Raw genomic sequence first — 17,545 nt, forward strand, 5'->3', positions numbered from 1 at the left:
TATTTGACATAAAAAGTAATATTTTTTTGGGTGACCCATATAGAATATCCGTTTCACAAAATTGACCTGTGAGACTGTCTCACATGAGTTATTTTATTTACACTTTTTGAAAATCGATTTATTTTTATTTTTTTTAAAAAATTATTCTGTGTGGAAATAAATAAATTATTCGATATATATCAACTCAAATTGGCCAAAATTGCCAATACAATTTTGTTGAGAGCCATATTTATTCTAAGTTCAGACAATAAAATTTAAGTAAATAATCAATATTAAGAATTAAATGTCCAATGGCATACTAAATTTTGCCTATTATTAAATTTTATTTATTTGTGATTAAATAGTTTATTTATTCAAAAATTTTAAAATTAATTTAATTATAACAAATTGATCAATGTTTTGGTTTCATTTTGAGCAAAAAATTATTTTCTTAAAAAATACATTAGTATGAGTATATACACAACTCAATTACATTTTTGCAATTAAGTAATTGTTGAGTTGTATATTTATTTAAACCAAATTTATTTTTTTAACTCAAATATAAACTTATAATTCATGTAGTAAAACGGTCGATGACTTACAACTCATCTGACGTTAAGTTTGAGATTAGATATCGAGTTTCGACTCTCCTTTAACGTATTTGATCGAGCTAAATTTATTCACATGTAGTAAAATGACAATAGGTGTAAAATGGAGGGTCAAATTGCTATTACGAGAGCTAATGGCTTCTGCTCTTCTCTAGAAGCCTAACTTAATTTCCTCCTCTTTCCGCGGACAACGATTTTAAGCTTGTTTTTTGGTTTTCATTTTATAAAACTTTGGATAATTTCAATTTATTCCAGGTTCACTGACACTTGGTTTTGTTGTTCAGCTCGATACGAGGTGATTCGAAGAAAATTGTGCCATGTTGCTTGATCTTTAGGGGCCCCAGATGATCATTAGATGCACAGTACGGAGGTAAATGTCTTTAATGGGGAGAACTTTATCATTTTTTGTGAAGCAATGGGTGACGCCTAATTCTGAGTTTTTAGCGGTTAGTCGGAAGTATAACCTCATAATATTTTGTGTACAATTTTATCATGTTCTTGGGCAAATTTTGGAGCCATTTAGTTAGGCTATAATGTTGATTACATGCCTAATGCTAACCCAAATAATTATCACCTGAAGTAGCATCTGCTTTTATCATAGAATTTTATTGTTTATGAAGTGTAAAAGTTTCCGTAGACACTATCTTTTCTTGTATTCCAGTGACTTGTGTGTAGTTTTTAGTGTTAGCCATCAAATGCATGGTAGTAATATTAGGATGAGGCCAAAACCTGAGGTTTGTGGTGAAACTATTATTGTTCTTATTCTTTTGGAAATTGCAAATATATGAGGTTTCTTGTCCAAATTTATGAAGATTTTCACGCCTGACTTATTTTTATATATAAATCTATGTAGGAAACATTTTGACATTTCCTCGAATGAATATCTGGAATCCTTATAAACGTCTGGGTATACCTGTTTATGCATCTGAGGAAGAAGTTTGGAGTGCTCAGAACTTTTTGTTGGACCAATATGCTGGTTATGTGAAGAGTAGAATCATTTGAAGCTGCATTCGAGAAAATGCTGATGACCAGCTTTTTGGGTAGGAAAAAAAACCAAGATCAACTTAAAAACCCAGCTGAAAAAGAAGGTCGAAGAATCTCCACCTTGGTTTAAGAACTTGCTCAGTTTTGTGGAGGTTTCTCCCTCTAATCATTTTAAGAAGGTTGTTCCTGTTTTCATTCATGGCATGCTGAAGCATGATGAAGCTGGACCTGCTTTCCAGGTCTGATTTACTTTTGTGTTTTGTTCACAAAGTGAGTACTTAGTTTTTGTCATCTGGTATTAACTAGCATGATCTGAAGAAGCCACATTCTATGCAGGATCTTGCATGATAACTTGTAAATTGAAATCTAATCTCATTTCGTAAAAGTATTACTTTCGATATTCACCTTCCAGTGAAATTTCAACAACATTTACAAATTAAGTCATTACAACAGGTTAAAAATGGCACCCAGGAAAGAACTTTTGTCATGCTCCCTAGCTATTTGGTTTCAGGTTTTTAACTGAATATGTAAGCATATGAAAGATTCACCATTTAATTCACAAATTTTAGATGGAATCATGCATTCAGGTATTCAGACTTCACTAAAAATAATTCACTGATTTCTAGTATAACTACATTGGCAGCGCATGAGATGCTTATAGCACTTCTTCCCTGGGCCCATCTTCATAATTCTCACTACTCGGGTCCTCTGGTATCACACTGTATGGAAAATGTTAATGTCATATATCTGACATTTTAATGCTAGGTATTACTATATGATGGTATTTTAGATCACTTCTAATATCTAATAGAAGTCTTTTTTTAACACTAGCCGTAGCCTCACTTATGTTTTCTTTTATACCTTTTCAACTAAATGGTTATCATGGGTTAGTGTTCTGTAGCTTACCTACATCTTTTCGTTTTTTTAGTATAAACCCCAACTGATTCTTGAAAATTGTTGTACGTTCTATCAATCTTTGTCACATTACTAGTCAAAGCTTGATATCGTGGCTTACAATGTCTTGACTGTCTGAAAGATTTTTACAATTGACTTCATGCTATTTTTTATATAGTCCGAAGTTCGCAGAATCAATGATGATCCACTCTTCTGCATTCCTTCTGCCGAATCTTTCTTCTGGTAGTAGCGATTACGCTCTGGTTTTGCTCAACCAATGTTTGCCTCGATTTACTCCTCTTCTCTGGAAGCACTGTAATTGTCATGCATCCAAATCTCTAGATTGTGTTTTTTTTTGTTTTGCTTCGTTCAAATTATTTTGAGATCTTCTTTTGGCTTTGCAGCACAATTTCGTGTATGTGCGGACGGTGGAGCGAACAGGGTGTATGACGAGTTACCGCTGCTGTTCCCTGAAGCGGAGCCTTTGGATATTCGCAAAAGGTTTGTAGTTTGATTCTATGTTTCTGGAATCAATGAGATTGTGAAATGAGAGATATTGTCATAATAAGAAGATATCCCTTTGATAAATTGAACTGAAAATGGTGTTGGTGATTTGCAGCATTTGCTTCTTAAGAATTTTGTGTGTGGTCCAGGTATAAGCCAGATGTGATCAAAGGAGACATGGATTCAATCAGAGCAGAAGTTTTGGAGTTCTACAAAAATGCAGTTAGTTAATTATTTGCTTTTCGCTTGAACAGTCATTTGGACATCTGATTTAACCAAAAAATGATAGTTATGGATCCTAAGTTTGTTTCTTCGTTTCCGAATGATTCACGTATAGCTTTATGACCGTTGCTTTCTTTTTTCGAAAAAAGTCACCTTGACATATTTTTTATGATCGTGTTGAAATCGGCATTTTATATCTTTCTCTAGATTTAGCTTTACATATAATACTCTAATTCTTTGGCATTTCCAAATATCTATTTTCTAAGTTGTCATATTTACTTGTCAAATGCAGGGGACTGAAATAGTCGATGCTTCCCATGATCAGGACACCACAGATTTACACAAATGTGTGGCATATATTCGAGATTTACCAGATCGGCTTAATCAAAATGTATTTTCTCATGCTCAAAATCTTGATTTTGTTGGGTATTTGTTTGCTATATATTATTTATTTCACCACCTCAAAATTGAAAACCATCAAGAACCAGGGAAGGATTTCCTTTCTGATTGTTTTTCTTAATAATATGATATCTATTTTGATGGGAATATGATAGAGTTTTAAGTGAAAGATCTTCGATCTCTCTTCTCTCCTTTATTGTTCTTTTTCAGTTTCACATTTCTATATCTATTTAAGCTTGCATTCGGTTATAATTGAATGTTTCTTTCAGCTATGCATTCTTGTTGCTGGTGCACTTGGCGGAAGGTTTGACCACGAGGTTGGGAATATCAATGTTATATGCCGTTTCTCAAGCACAAGGATAGTTCTTCTATCTGATGATTGCCTCATCCAACTTCTTCCACGTAGTCATAATCATGAGATTCATATCCAACCAAGCGTCGAGGGTCCACATTGTGGCCTCGTCCCTATTGGTGCACCCTCTAAAAGCACCTCAACCACGGGGCTCGAGTGGAATCTTAGTAAGTTTTGCTAAACTAAATACATTTTACACTGTCGAGAATACTGCTCGAGCTCTAATTTTTTGACGTGTGCTATATTTATTTCTGAGCTTGATCTGTAGTTAGTTAATGCATTGTGTTTCAGCCAATACGGAAATGAGATTCGGTGGTCTCATTAGCACATCCAATATCGTTAAAGAGGATATAATAACCGTGAGATCTGACTCCGACCTTCTTTGGACTATTTCCATAAGAAAGGCATGATGATTAAGGCATCAGCACGACCACTTTGAAGACATTCATTAGGTCCGAGTGAATAAGTAAAGGTCGATTGTGTTTTTCATTAAGATGCTGTCGCATTGTATAGTTTCAAGATTCTTGCCTCTCGGCATTTATTGCTGGGAAGATGAAATAATTTAAAAACTTGTTTGGATGTCTTTTCTATACCATATGTGTGGAATATAGCATTGGACCGTGATTAATATATTATTGTATAAACGAAAAATTGTTGGTTTGTTGGAAGCTACTGTTAGCCATTGGATTGTGCTGTCCGTCGACCAACTTCTTCCCCGTAGATTCTCCCTTTGCATTATCTGCCTCACCTTCCATGGTCTCCAATTGCCTTGACAAAACACAAAATGTATCTCTCTCTCCAGCATTTATTTTGCACTCCGCAGAAGCCAACATCCATCAAGAAATGGACAACAAAAGGCATAATGCTTCCCCTGAACTAAACATATCAAGATCATAGAGTTTGTTGTCTCTCCCAGAAAATATACAATTGACTACTTAAGAAGGAACTCATTTGGAACCACTAAAATTTTAAGGTAAAATAGGCAGCAAAATGCACCACGAACTACAGATGCCTCACAGTGACTCCATTCTGGTGTAAAATGTACAAATAGAATGGGTGTTCATGTTATTCTATTTGCTTATTGTCTGACTTAAGCTTAAATATTATTGTGTATACTGTTTACTGCATCATACCATTATACTGTCTATGTACGAAGGGACGATGGACAGAGGTAAAGGCTTGAGCCTCGTTATGATCGATCACAATGGTATCAAGGGACCCCGAATATTCAACACCAGCCTCGAATTGGTTTTGGGAAAAAAAACCCGAATTTGGGGCACAGATAAAAATTCGAAGTGGGGAAAGAAAAAGTAAAAAGTTCCAATAGCTAAGAACAAGAAGACAAACCAGGTTTCATATGCTTCCTAAAACATAAATTACGTCTTAGTCATGATACAAATGACCATGATTCGTTCATACATGAACAAGACCAGAATTAGCTACCAATAGTTAGTGCATACTATTTCACATCAAACATAGGATGTTTGTACGTGATAATAAACAAAAACCTATAAAATGCAAATTCTTATCCGATCAAGGTTTCGGCCTTTGCTTCGAGTATCCATTGGATTTGTTGTTTCTAAGAGCACAGCAACCCACGAAGTACACGGTGGTGACGAAAACGAGTATACAGGCGTTGATGATGGCCAACAACCTCCATTCCCTCTTAATGTTTTCGAGAATGTTTCCCTTGCAGGACTCGCAGTCGAAGCAGAGTTGGGTCTGGACATTGCTCCATGTCTTGCAGTCTGGGTCTGGTTGTGCTGGACCGGCTTTCGGCACGGTCCAGAATGTGGCATTCTGGAACTGGAAGCCACAGTAATTGGGTGGCTTGCAGCAACCGGACTGGTAATCAATGAGAATTTTGAATTAGTGAATTGTAAATAAATTTCTTGTGCTTCTGATTTAACTTGTTAAAATTCTTACCCAAATTTTCTTTTAAAAACAAACTTATACAAATATGAAAGAAATACTAAATTTATGGGGAAAAAAACATATTAATACCTGAATAGGAGTCAAACGTTTTCTGTAAAACTGCTCTTCCTTACCAGGCTCAATGCTTTGGCACAGCCTCACACCAACCAAACAACTCTTGATCTCATCCCAGTTTTCTGCATTAACCACATACTTCTGCAACCACCTCGAATAGTCTCCCAGCCTGTGATCCCCCACACCTCTGTTCGAAAGCGCTCTCCCGACGCCTTTGTTTGTCACGATGATCGCAAATATCGTGAAAACTATGAGGCCGACGATGAGCAAGAACACTACCAACAAATAGAACCACATGAAAGCGGAGATGCTGCAGCACGAGCCCAACAGACCCGACAACGAGACCACAAGCAAGGCGATCCCGAGCAGGAGGAGAGGCATTTTGAGGACCCTTTGGCACTCTGACTCCGAACTCACGTGGAAATAGAGGGAGAACCCGATGGCTAACAATGCCAGCAGAAGGGTCACCACGTTTAGTCCCGTGATGACGCCGTTGCTGATTTTCGCCATCTTTGTTTTCGTCGAAAGATGAGGAAATGGTGATCAGATCTGTAGAGAAAATCCCTAGCAAAGATCTGATCGTGAATATTTTTCTTATGGCTTTTGGATGGGAAGAAGAGGAATGGAGAACGTAAAATGGCCAGAAAAATGCTGGGTTGTAACGCTCTTGCATCGTAACGGTTTTGTTTCGGGTCATTTGACCGATTTAGCCCTGGAGGAGAAGTTATTCGGAAACTCCTAGGTTTCGCGTGACTTGGCATGGTGACGTGGATGGATGTGGAGTTACCACGTCGCCAGACAGTTATTCTTGGATACACACGCGGTCGCTATTTTATGCAAACGTGGGGGGCATGTTTTAGATATTACACTGACTAATTCGAAAACATTACAAATTCCTGTTTCGACCGTGGTCAATTTTTTTACCCACTCTAAAGAAGAAAACTCAAAATTAAATATTCGACAAATAACAAAATCACAAAAATATGATATATCAATAAAATCAATAAGTATAAGTGGATCGACTCATCAAGTTTCCATTAAAATATAATCCATACAAGGAAAAACACTTTTCATTCGTTGGTTATTAGCGGCATCTCAAAAACATCTGGGTCGAAATATGACTTTCAAATTAATTTGAATGTTGCCAAAGGGAGTAGCGATGTAAAGATTGAACATCGAAATATAACTCTAAAATTAAATCACCCAACCAAAAACAAAAAAGAAGAAAAATCTGAGTTAAACAGACAAATGACAAAATAACTATAACATAAGATATACCACGAGACAAACATTAGACACGAAGAAAGTAAACAATCAATAAAAACTTTATTTTTATCATAATATAATAATAATTGATAAATAAACTGGCATTCAAATGGGAATGGAGAGGGTATGCAAATTCATTTCTATAATTCTAAATTATTTTATTTAGTAAAACATTATATAGAAAAATTATCATTTGATTCCCATATGTGTTTTTTTAATTATAAATTTTTAAATCATCAACTTTTTTTTTATTATCGATGAAATATATCATTTTAAGGTTCTAAAAATTATTAATTTATTATAATGAAAAAAGAAATTGTATGAAATTTCAAATTTTTTTATAATTAAAAATATTATTTTATCAACTGTTCATGCACACGATATATAATATACTGCAGCCTAACTCGTCAATATTCACACACAAGCGGCTCACCTACCCAACACGTGCGCCGCCGTGGTGCCATCCTCAATCCTAACGTCCATCGGACAAATTCTCCAGCTCTGCTCTCTTCGCCCGTTCTCCCCTGGGCGGACTTTCCCATAAACCCTTTTCCTTCTTTCTCTTTATATTCTTCTTATTTTTACGCCCATAAATCCACCCTTTCTCTCTTTTTGCGTGCTCTTTTCATATACATTTGACCACGCGTGCTCTCTGATGGCTTTGACTCCGATTCAGCTATCGAAACCCATTTTTTCAACCAAACCCACTTCGAATGCACCTTTGTTTTCACTGCCTACGACCCAGAAGGTCAAATCTCGTCCCTTCACTATCCGCAGCTCCGTAGTCGCAACACCGTCGGCGGCCGTTGCGTCAAAGGCTTCGGCGAAGGTTAAGAATGTCAAGGCCCGGCAGATCGTGGACAGCAGGGGCAATCCGACGATCGAGGTTGATCTGATCACGGAGGATAATTCGTTATACCGATCGGCCGTTCCCAGTGGAGCTTCTACTGGGATTTACGAGGCCCTCGAGCTCAGAGATGGCGAAAAGTCTGTTTATGGTGGTAAAGGGGTCCTCAATGCAGTCAAAAATGTCAATGAATATTTGGGTCCTAAGCTTTTTGGTGTCGATGTCAGGTAACAAAAATTCCTTTTGTATTTGCATAGTCTGTTGGATTATTTTTTTTCATTTTCATTTTTGTTCTGGTTCGAGTTCGAATTCGGAAGCATTTTTGGTTCTATATTGCAAAATGATTGTAATGAGGCTATACTTGAGAATACGAACGATGAAACATCTTTCGATCCCATATTTTGGTTATTGGTAGCTGTTCAAAAGGATCGAGCTTTCAAATTTTTTCGAACTTATATCTATGTTTATAGTTTTTTTGAATGGAGTTGGATGATCCATAGCTAGTTATAGTTGACTGGATTCATATTCAAGGAAATATAAAGGCATTATGTATATTGTTTTATCACATGACAAGGTTGATCAAGCGTTGGATAACAAAAGATAATTGTCTATGAAAATTCGACTTCTGGCAGGGCTCATCTTGATATATTTGAGTGCTTGGAGTTGGGAGAGATTGTGCATGGTGCAATGGCCAGTCTTTTAACACGATAGCATTTGGTTTCTCTTTAAGAACTTGATATCTATCTAGTCATGCCTTCAAGCTGGGAAACTTTTTTGATTATCTGGTTACCATTCGTTCTCATTGTAGGAATCAGGCTGATGTGGACTCGGTTATGCTGGAAATTGATGGGACTCCGAATAAATCGAAACTAGGGGCTAATGCTATTTTAGGAGTTTCGCTTAGCGTGTGTAGAGCTGGTGCTGGAGCAAAGGGTGTTCCCCTTTACAAGCACATACAGGAAATATCAAACACCAAAGAACTTGTAATGCCTGTCCCAGCGTTCAATGTGATAAATGGAGGCAGCCATGCTGGAAACAATCTGGCAATGCAAGAGTTCATGATTTTTCCTGTAGGAGCAACCACATTTTCAGAGGCTCTCCGGATGGGTAGTGAAGGTAGGTAGAGATGGATATTGATTTTCACTGCTTTAAATTTTATGCAACCATCTCCGTATCGATGGCAGATCCTTAGTTTTTCTTGTATTAGTTCGGTGCTACTTACCATACATTTTAAACCCTATGTGCTACCAGTAATTAGATTCGGATGAAAAAGCTTATGATACTCGGTCTTCTGTGAGCAGTTTATCACAGTCTTAAGGGAATTATCAAAGCTAAATATGGACAAGATGCATGCAACGTCGGAGATGAAGGTGGATTTGCTCCCAATGTGCAGGATAACAGGGAAGGGCTGGTACTACTCATGGATGCTATCGAAAAAGCCGGTTACACCGGCAAGGTATAACAATCACCTTTCTTTGTATTTCATAGTTGCGTGTACTTTTCTTGAAGTATATTCATGGGAAAATGTATTTCAGATTAAAATAGGGATGGACGTTGCTGCTTCGGAGTTTTTGACTAAGGATGGCAGATACGATCTCAATTTCAAGAAACAGCCAAATGATGGTGTCCACGTGCTGAAAGCCGAGAGCCTTCGCGATCTTTACAAAGAGTTTGTCCGAGATTTTCCTATTGTTTCGATTGAGGATCCATTTGACCAAGACGACTGGAGTTCATGGTCATCACTGCAATCTTCAGTTGATATTCAGATTGTAGGTGATGATTTGTTAGTCACCAATCCAAAAAAAATCGCCGAAGCGATTCAAAAGAAGGCCTGCAACGCTTTGCTGCTGAAGGTATAAATCGAACATAATGTAAACTTGTGGATGGCTTTAACCAGATGTCTAACTCATCTGTGTATATGGCAGGTGAACCAAATTGGCACAGTCACTGAATCTATTCAGGCAGCACTTGACTCAAAAGCTGCTGGCTGGGGAGTAATGGTCAGTCACCGTAGTGGCGAGACCGAAGACAACTTTATTGCAGATTTGTCTGTGGGCTTGGCCAGTGGACAGGTTGTACAACTACACTATATGGATACCTTTGCTCCATACATTACCCTATGTTTTCACTAACATATTAATCTAAATCTTGATTCTTCTTTATGCAGATCAAGACGGGAGCACCATGCCGAAGTGAACGGTTGGCCAAATACAATCAGGTACAACATTGAGATTTTTACTGCAACGACAATATGATAGATGATTTGATACCAAACATAATAGATAATTCGAAATACATAAAAAGAATAGAAACAGTCATTCAAATCAAACTGATATTTCAGAAAATTAGTTACTAGTTGATACCATTTACTCTGGGTTTGGTTGCAGCTGCTGCGTATTGAAGAAGAACTTGGAAATGTTCGATATGCTGGTGAAGCTTTCCGATCCCCTTAGGATAAGAGTGGACCTTAATTTATTCAGGAAAAACATGCTATGTTCATTGGATTGCGCTAGAGATGGTTTAAGGCATAACCATTAGAGTTTGTTCTGTAAGTGTAACACTAAGTTGATCGAATATGCACGAAGCTAATGGAAATAAAAGGCAGGTTTTCACAGAGAACTGCTTCATTTCTGTGTTTTGTATGACATTTCTGTTTCAAGCGAGATTTCCATTAATACTAAGCTCCTCTCTGAGGCACTCATGCACGTTTACATAACTGCATTCTCAGGCACATCCTTATAGTTAGCTTATGTTAACTAATGCTTAATATGACCGATATCTTAGTACGGAAAAGTTAGGAAGTGGGTGTAATTAACCCAACAGAAAAGGTAGGGAATCATAGGAAAGCATCACCAAAGCAAGCATTAGCATTGTGACTAATCAAATCGCAACACCATTAACGACTTTACTTGGTGTTAACGTCATATAACCTCCTAAAGACTGCTATAGTATATTTATAAAGTCCACATGCCACCGTAAATCAACTACCAAAAGTTGAAGAAACCTTCTCATTCCACCGTCAACCATGACACTGCATCATTTGCCCATCAAATCTTGATGGCTGGACCAGTATATTTTTGGGGGCGCATATACAGTTCATCTGGCGTAGAGACCTCAGCAAGCCAAGCATACTCGTCTTCTTTTCCGCCAATGCTCTCATCTTCCTTCACATCTGCAAAATTTAAGGCCAGCTGTTCATGGTTTCTTTGATTTCCATGCCAAATATGTACTCAGGACTACTCATCTAGCAGTTTCCTAGGAGTTATACAAGAGAGTTTTGATTAAGCAGAGTATACTCACAAAAGCTGGAACAAGGATAATCGCGATAATAAGTACAGCCCCTTCCACAAGTTTCATCGTATGGAGGTGCAAGGATGTCAAGAACCGCGCAAGGAGTGACTGCCGTAAAACAATGAAGATTCCCTCCACTCCTCGGATACAGAACCGATGTACTACATGGTGCGGTCAGAACTTCATCAACAACCAGTTTAGCTAATCTAACTGACATATATGGAAGTTTCATCAAATTCAACGGACATGAAGTTTCCATCATCAATGAAAGAAAGTTCATTAAACACATTTACCAAGATGACAAATTTAATTTTATATTAAACACATGGTTACTTTTAGGAATACACAAAGTCATGTGTTTCCAATGGAGGATGGTCAGAACATGATACGGAAAACCTGTATGCAGCAGGAAGCAAAAGGATGATTCAAATTTAATATAATACCAGACCTTTAGAACGTTCAGTGCCAGCACTTTTTTGTATTTGGGCTGGCTCCACCCAATCATAAGATTTCACATGCAATGAACCATAAAGGACTTTGCTCAAAACGGTCATGCCGGGATGGTCATGAAGTGGAATAACAGAGGAAGTTGGAAAGCAAAATATGCACATCTGCAAAAAATTCATGTAATAATTCAATCAGTTGATACAGCGTAGAGAACTCAGAATATAGCATAATTCCCTCACTGGAAGCACACCAATATTACATCCTGGACGCATTTAGAGTGTATTGTATGAATAACATTAATTAGTCAAATCAGGTGAGATATAAAAGGGAAAAGAATGGTACATGGACAGTATAAGGATTTCTTATATTGCTCAGCATTTTCATGTCATAACAATAAACTGCCTTCATTTGAATGTCGATATCTTAGTTCATAAGGAATCTAATATCAGCATTGGCCAAGTGAAAGTTGTTGGTACTTCTAAATTTTTGTCCTATAGCACCCCTAATGCCATTGAGAAATGACTGGCAAATAATTTGTTGCAAATGATCCAAGGACACTAGGTATAGAATCAGAAGATAGAAAACAAGTACAGAGTTTATAACGAAATTGGCCCAGGCCACTTTGTTTGGCACTAAAAAAATCACCTGCAGCATGGACTACACTTTATGGATGTCTTCAATGTAGGAGCAAAACGAGCAAGAATTTGGACATTTTTAATCACAAAGTAGACTTGATATGATGTTAAACATACGATGAACATTTCAAATGGAAAATATGAAGTAAGGAGATTGAAACCTTAAGAAATGGTAACATACCGTGAAATTTTCTCCCTCATGGACATCCACATAAGTTATTGGTTGAGCCCATCGATCTACTCGATTGAACAACTGAACTCCAAAAGGACCATGACCTCTATCATCCTCTTTGCCAGCATCGGCAAGTCCAACATCAGCAGGACTAAGTGAATCTGAAAAACATTCAAGCTTTTACACGCATAAATATACTTGTTCCCACACTCGACAGTGGTTGCGGAATCTATGATAGAAAGTCAAAACTGATGTTTTGAGCTTGATCAAAACAGAAAAATCCACTAGTAAAAAACACCAGACAGACAGCTGGGCTTACTCAAGTAAAGGATTTCAAAAAAAAAAATCCTCATGCACATTTCAAGATCACATGCCAATGAGCTAAAAACCACAAAAAACAACATTCGGTGCGAACATCTCAGGATGAACAAGGCAATTAAGGATAGAAGGGTAAGAACATGAGGACAAGCAGATCAACAACCAACAAAACTAATCTGAGCAGTCAAATGTAAGAAGCAAAACATCGGAGTTCCACTAAAGGATCATAGAACTCAAAACATTTGAACCACACACGAAAATTTCATCCAAAGTAATACGATACGCTTGTTCTTAAAGCGGCATAAACTCAATAAAAAAAAGAATATTCCCGAGTTCACAGTATGATAAAAAACTTTTCCGTCCCATTAGCTTGAATTCTGAACAAGAAATTTCAACAGACGGTAGGAGGCCAAGAAACAACTGATTCTTTCAAATCCAACAGCAAGTATGGTGAATTGCACCAGTATTTTCTAAACCCATTCTCAAATCTTCTTCCCACTCAAAATTATCACAATTGAACAACGAATTCAACGCTACTGGAAGAACCCATGGTATTTACAGCACAGTAATTGAAAGCCCAGAAGCAGGAAGATGAAATACTCATTAAAGAGGAGATGCTTCTGATGGCTTGAGAAGAAGGCGGAGACGGGGAAGGCGAGAAAGTCTGCTTGCAAAGGTCGTAGAGAGCTTGAACAGAAGGAATCTTCTTCTTCATCGTCATGGTCAAGAACCTCCTATGAAAACACATACCGTTGCTTGTTTTTACTCTGCTGACATTTCATTCAATAGGCTATGGTTCAAAGCCAGCCACCGAGGAAGAAGCTAAAATAGTGCGGGTAAAAAGGTTAAAATATGGTAGGGAAAAATAAAATAGTGTTATATATAGAGCAACTTATTTAAAAATAATTACTTCTTTTTCAACTTTTTTTTTACCATCCAACCCTTTAAAATTTAGTTTTAACGACCCTAATTTTTTAAAATTCCAACTATACCTTTTTCTTCTAATTATGGTACGTGGCGTTGTTATACCTATCAAACCTGTTCTTAAAGGCATATAGACCCAAGACATACAGCTATGCAAGGTTTCCAGCCTATATACCATACTCAAATGATCGATTTATTTTATTTTATAAAAGGCCCATCATGTTTCCGTATAATAAATTGAACATTTTACCTTTTTGACCAACATGTCGCTGGGTTATATCTACCGAGTTTTACAGACTGCTCATCACAGTCCAACTATACAATCTCAACCGATGATTTCTGATGCAGATTCCTTCAGCAGCACTTAGTACAACCTTGTTTCGTTTCCTACTTCAAGGTGTATAGTAAAAGCTCAATTTGAAAATAATACATGAGAAGAGCAAAAGCCTTGGTTCTTTTATTCAAACATACAAGATATTATTACATAGTAACCTCCTGTAGAGGAGGAGAAACTTGTTTAGCTACTAATAGTAGCTGAACTTACAGCACACATATACTTGAAAGAGAAAATATTACAAATTATTTTGAAGAAAAACGAAGATGTTGAGTGATGCTTTCATCTTCCTTCTGTCTTCTTATTTATAGAAGCCCTCTGCGGATTTGTATTCCGGACTTCAAACTCTTGCTATAACTTTAATGCCTTCCAGCTGTGGTTGGCACTATCTGGTGAGTGGTGGAGTGGGTGGTTGAATGGTCCCTCCACTTTTCTTGATTTTTCTTCTTCTAGATCATTAATCTAGAAATGGCTCGTTCTTCTGATTTTATCTTCTGGCATAACCAGTAGATATGTGTTTGTATGATATCAGCTGATATTTCATTTCCTGATTCCTTTAGCTTTTTGTGGAAATCTTTGAAATTTTTCAGCTCCTTTCTTATTGCCTTGATTCGTCTTTTAGAAACCTTCAGATATGTGTAATACATTTTTTTTAGGTTCCGACTTTTTCTTGTGTATTTTTACTGGTTCCAAGTTGTTCGTTATTTATAGGTGAAATTGAGTCTCAGTTTTCCTGTTCATCTAGTGGGTTATTCACATGTCCACTATCTCTTGTCGGAGAATCTTTTACTTTTGTTATCCCCAAAGAAAGGTGGTTAGGTTCAAATGTCCACTTATTTTTTTTCGAGGAATCTTAAACTTTTGATGTCCCCGAGGAAAACGTGGCTGTGATCCTTCACCACTTGGTCCTGTTTCTGCAAGATACTTCCTGTCTGATCGAGGTCTGAAGTCCTTGCCGAATTCTTGCTCTTTTTGGTTTGGGCATTCTGGGCAGATCTGTTCTGACCATCTTCCCATATGAGCCATATTGTAGAATTTCCGACGAGTTTCTTTACTCCCCGGAAGCTTGCTATTCCACAAAAGATTTCTTTTCTTTTCGAATAGATCTTCTGCAAAACTTGTGGTTTTTTCCGTCATAGTATTTAACAGGAATGATCCGTTTACCGAATTATGATAAAATTTAAACGGAAACTTGACTTTGTCTACCATGTTTTCTAGTGGAAATGTCATCTTCGTTATTGAAGCAACAAGGGGTGTTTCTTCTGACAGAGGATCTTTGATAAATTTCTAAACATTTGTATCTGGCCTCCTTAACTTGATGAAATGAAAGGCTTCGTGTTAGCCTTTTCCTGCTGGTTCTGGGGTCGTACTGAAGAAGTATAGTTCCAGAATATCTCATCTGGACAAATAATCGTTATTTGTCCAAGTTTCATGAACCGCTTCCTGGATCCATTTGGGTAATCCTGAAATTTCTGGGAAGCTTGGTGATGTGGTATAAACTGAGGCAAGAGCCCCGAATTCATACCATGCTTTGATTTCCTTTGGACATAGGATATTTTCCTGAAACATTAACCCTGATAGTAACTAGGATAATGCTTACTCTTGTTTTTAATTTCTCTCAGTTTTGTTGGTAAACCTGAAATGAAGAAATTGCAGCTTCATTAGTATCAACCTTAGATTTACCCTTGTCAGTATTAAGTCTAAGGTTGGTATTTCTCTCTTCAATCCCCGAGGTGAAGGGTTGACTAGAGGACTCGAGATAAGGATCTGGAGTCTCAATTTTTGTTTCAGCTGACTCATCTGGAGATGATCCCGACTTAACACTTGTGCTAGGGGTATTTGAATCTCCTGCTCCAGGTATAGAATCCTGTACTCGAAAACTCTTCATGCCTTGGAGGATAGGCCTTTGCATTACAGACCATAACTGAGTATAAGCCTGTAAACATCCTGTGATTCGATCAGAGACAATTCTCTTATCGGCTTGTTGTAATCTTCCCGTAACTTCTGCGTTTAAGACCAGCTTGTTAAACTCATTTTGAAGCATTTCAAGGTGTTCCCTCAAATGCCTCTACATCTTGATGATGACATCGATATCAATGCTGTCCATCTCTTGTTAAAAATTCTGCAAGAATATTTTCATGAGATTTAATTATCACAATATCAAAAATATAATTCTGACATAGTGCTTGCCATATTAATAATCTAGCCTTATTAGGTTTAGACTCAATTTTATTCCTTAAGAAAGCTTTTACTCGTGTATTATCAACTTTTAAAGTGAAATTCTTTGCAAGTAAGAATAATTGTCATTTTTCAAAAGCCCTCTATACTGCATAGTTTTTTTTCGTTGATATGTCATCTTATGGCTTCTGCATATGAGAATAGTCCACTGCAATATCTGCATGACTGTTCTCTTTTTGGTGTGAGCTTTGTTAAAACTGCTGTCCACCAATGATCATTGGCATTCGTATATAGTACCAGATCATTTTCATCTTCAAGAATATCCATTTTCGGAAGATTTTTACAAATCTCCTTTAGTTGACTAAGTCCATGTGTGTGAAATTCAATCTTTCTTGTGACAATGTCTGCTTTTTTTTTTCCTGATAGAACCAGTCCTTATTTTTTACAAACATAAGAGAAAATCTCTAGATGTTTAATATGTTCTGCCATATTTTTAGATGCTATTAACACATCATCAATATAGACAAACATGAATTTCAAATAATCTTTAAAAAGATTATCCATTTTCCTTTGAAATATCTGGGGTGAATTAGCCAATCTCATTGGTAATACTTCCCAAATATAATGTCCTTGTGGTGTGAAAAAAGCTGTGAATTTCTTGCTTTTTTCCTGCATCCGGATCTGATAAAATCCAGACTTACAATCGAATTTCGAGAATATCTTCGCATTGTGTATGCAACTAATAAGATGTTCTCTACTAGGTATAAAATACACATCAAACTCCAGAATCTTATTAATCTCTTGATAATTAATAACTAGTCTGAGTTTGTTGCTTTTTATTTCACCATGATTTCTTACCAAGAATCATGGACTGCTTTTTTACGGTGAAATTCCTACTTTAATCAAACCAAGGTCTAAATGTTCCTTGATTATAATCTGCTATATCCCTTTGATCAATTATCTTCATTGGATAGGCTTGCAACAGACCAATTCATACTCTTTGCCTTCTTTAATTTTAAGACAAACTTTGAGTTATTTTTATCCCATCATGCCAAGAGATCTTCATTGTAATTTTCTTTGATTCTTTTCCTGACATTTTCCTGATCGGCACTGTACACACAAAATAGGGATAATTCAACCCTTCTTCGCCAAGTGATTACTTTTGCAATTTCCATGATAACGTGTATATTTACTATTTTATT

General features: G+C 36.9%; 4 protein-coding genes across 9 annotated transcripts; 2 read left to right on the top strand and 2 right to left on the bottom strand.

Annotated features, from left to right (window-relative positions):
• The first annotated feature begins 712 nt into the window (after window positions 1–712).
• On the top strand, window positions 713–4,624 carry LOC140975611 (thiamine pyrophosphokinase 1-like). Of its 6 annotated transcripts, none has more exons than XM_073439423.1 (8): window positions 713–957; window positions 1,441–1,810; window positions 2,644–2,780; window positions 2,870–2,966; window positions 3,119–3,191; window positions 3,484–3,582; window positions 3,860–4,109; window positions 4,215–4,624. In XM_073439423.1, exons 2-8 carry the CDS (start codon window positions 1,785–1,787, stop codon window positions 4,265–4,267), a joined length of 735 nt encoding a protein of 244 aa, XP_073295524.1. In that variant the 5' UTR covers window positions 713–957; window positions 1,441–1,784; the 3' UTR covers window positions 4,268–4,624. The 6 variants fall into 6 exon arrangements, with proteins under 6 accessions (XP_073295524.1, XP_073295520.1, XP_073295522.1 ...); XM_073439419.1 differs by having other exon boundaries at window positions 4,234–4,624; XM_073439421.1 differs by having other exon boundaries at window positions 1,441–1,750; window positions 4,234–4,624.
• Window positions 4,625–5,243: 619 nt separating this feature from the next.
• LOC140974794 (tetraspanin-8) lies at window positions 5,244–6,577 on the bottom strand. Its single transcript, XM_073438282.1, has 2 exons — window positions 5,947–6,577; window positions 5,244–5,787 (listed from the first exon to the last, which is right to left on the bottom strand). The coding sequence occupies exons 1-2, from the start codon at window positions 6,439–6,441 to the stop codon at window positions 5,476–5,478; spliced, it is 807 nt and encodes a 268-aa protein (XP_073294383.1). The 5' UTR covers window positions 6,442–6,577; the 3' UTR covers window positions 5,244–5,475.
• A 1,017-nt stretch (window positions 6,578–7,594) lies between these two features.
• LOC140975613 (enolase 1, chloroplastic) lies at window positions 7,595–10,682 on the top strand. The gene is made up of 7 exons (XM_073439425.1): window positions 7,595–8,271; window positions 8,853–9,160; window positions 9,346–9,500; window positions 9,580–9,897; window positions 9,970–10,116; window positions 10,212–10,262; window positions 10,432–10,682. The coding sequence occupies exons 1-7, from the start codon at window positions 7,853–7,855 to the stop codon at window positions 10,495–10,497; spliced, it is 1,464 nt and encodes a 487-aa protein (XP_073295526.1). The 5' UTR covers window positions 7,595–7,852; the 3' UTR covers window positions 10,498–10,682.
• Window positions 10,683–10,873: 191 nt separating this feature from the next.
• On the bottom strand, window positions 10,874–13,752 carry LOC140975617 (plant cysteine oxidase 3). The gene is made up of 5 exons (XM_073439437.1): window positions 13,508–13,752; window positions 12,599–12,750; window positions 11,784–11,946; window positions 11,345–11,545; window positions 10,874–11,216 (listed from the first exon to the last, which is right to left on the bottom strand). Exons 1-5 carry the CDS (start codon window positions 13,653–13,655, stop codon window positions 11,092–11,094), a joined length of 789 nt encoding a protein of 262 aa, XP_073295538.1. The 5' UTR covers window positions 13,656–13,752; the 3' UTR covers window positions 10,874–11,091.
• Window positions 13,753–17,545: the final 3,793 nt, after the last annotated feature.

Source organism: Primulina huaijiensis, chromosome 4 (genome assembly GCF_012295235.1).
Source record: "Primulina huaijiensis isolate GDHJ02 chromosome 4, ASM1229523v2, whole genome shotgun sequence".
Classification (NCBI taxonomy): domain Eukaryota; kingdom Viridiplantae; phylum Streptophyta; class Magnoliopsida; order Lamiales; family Gesneriaceae; genus Primulina; species Primulina huaijiensis.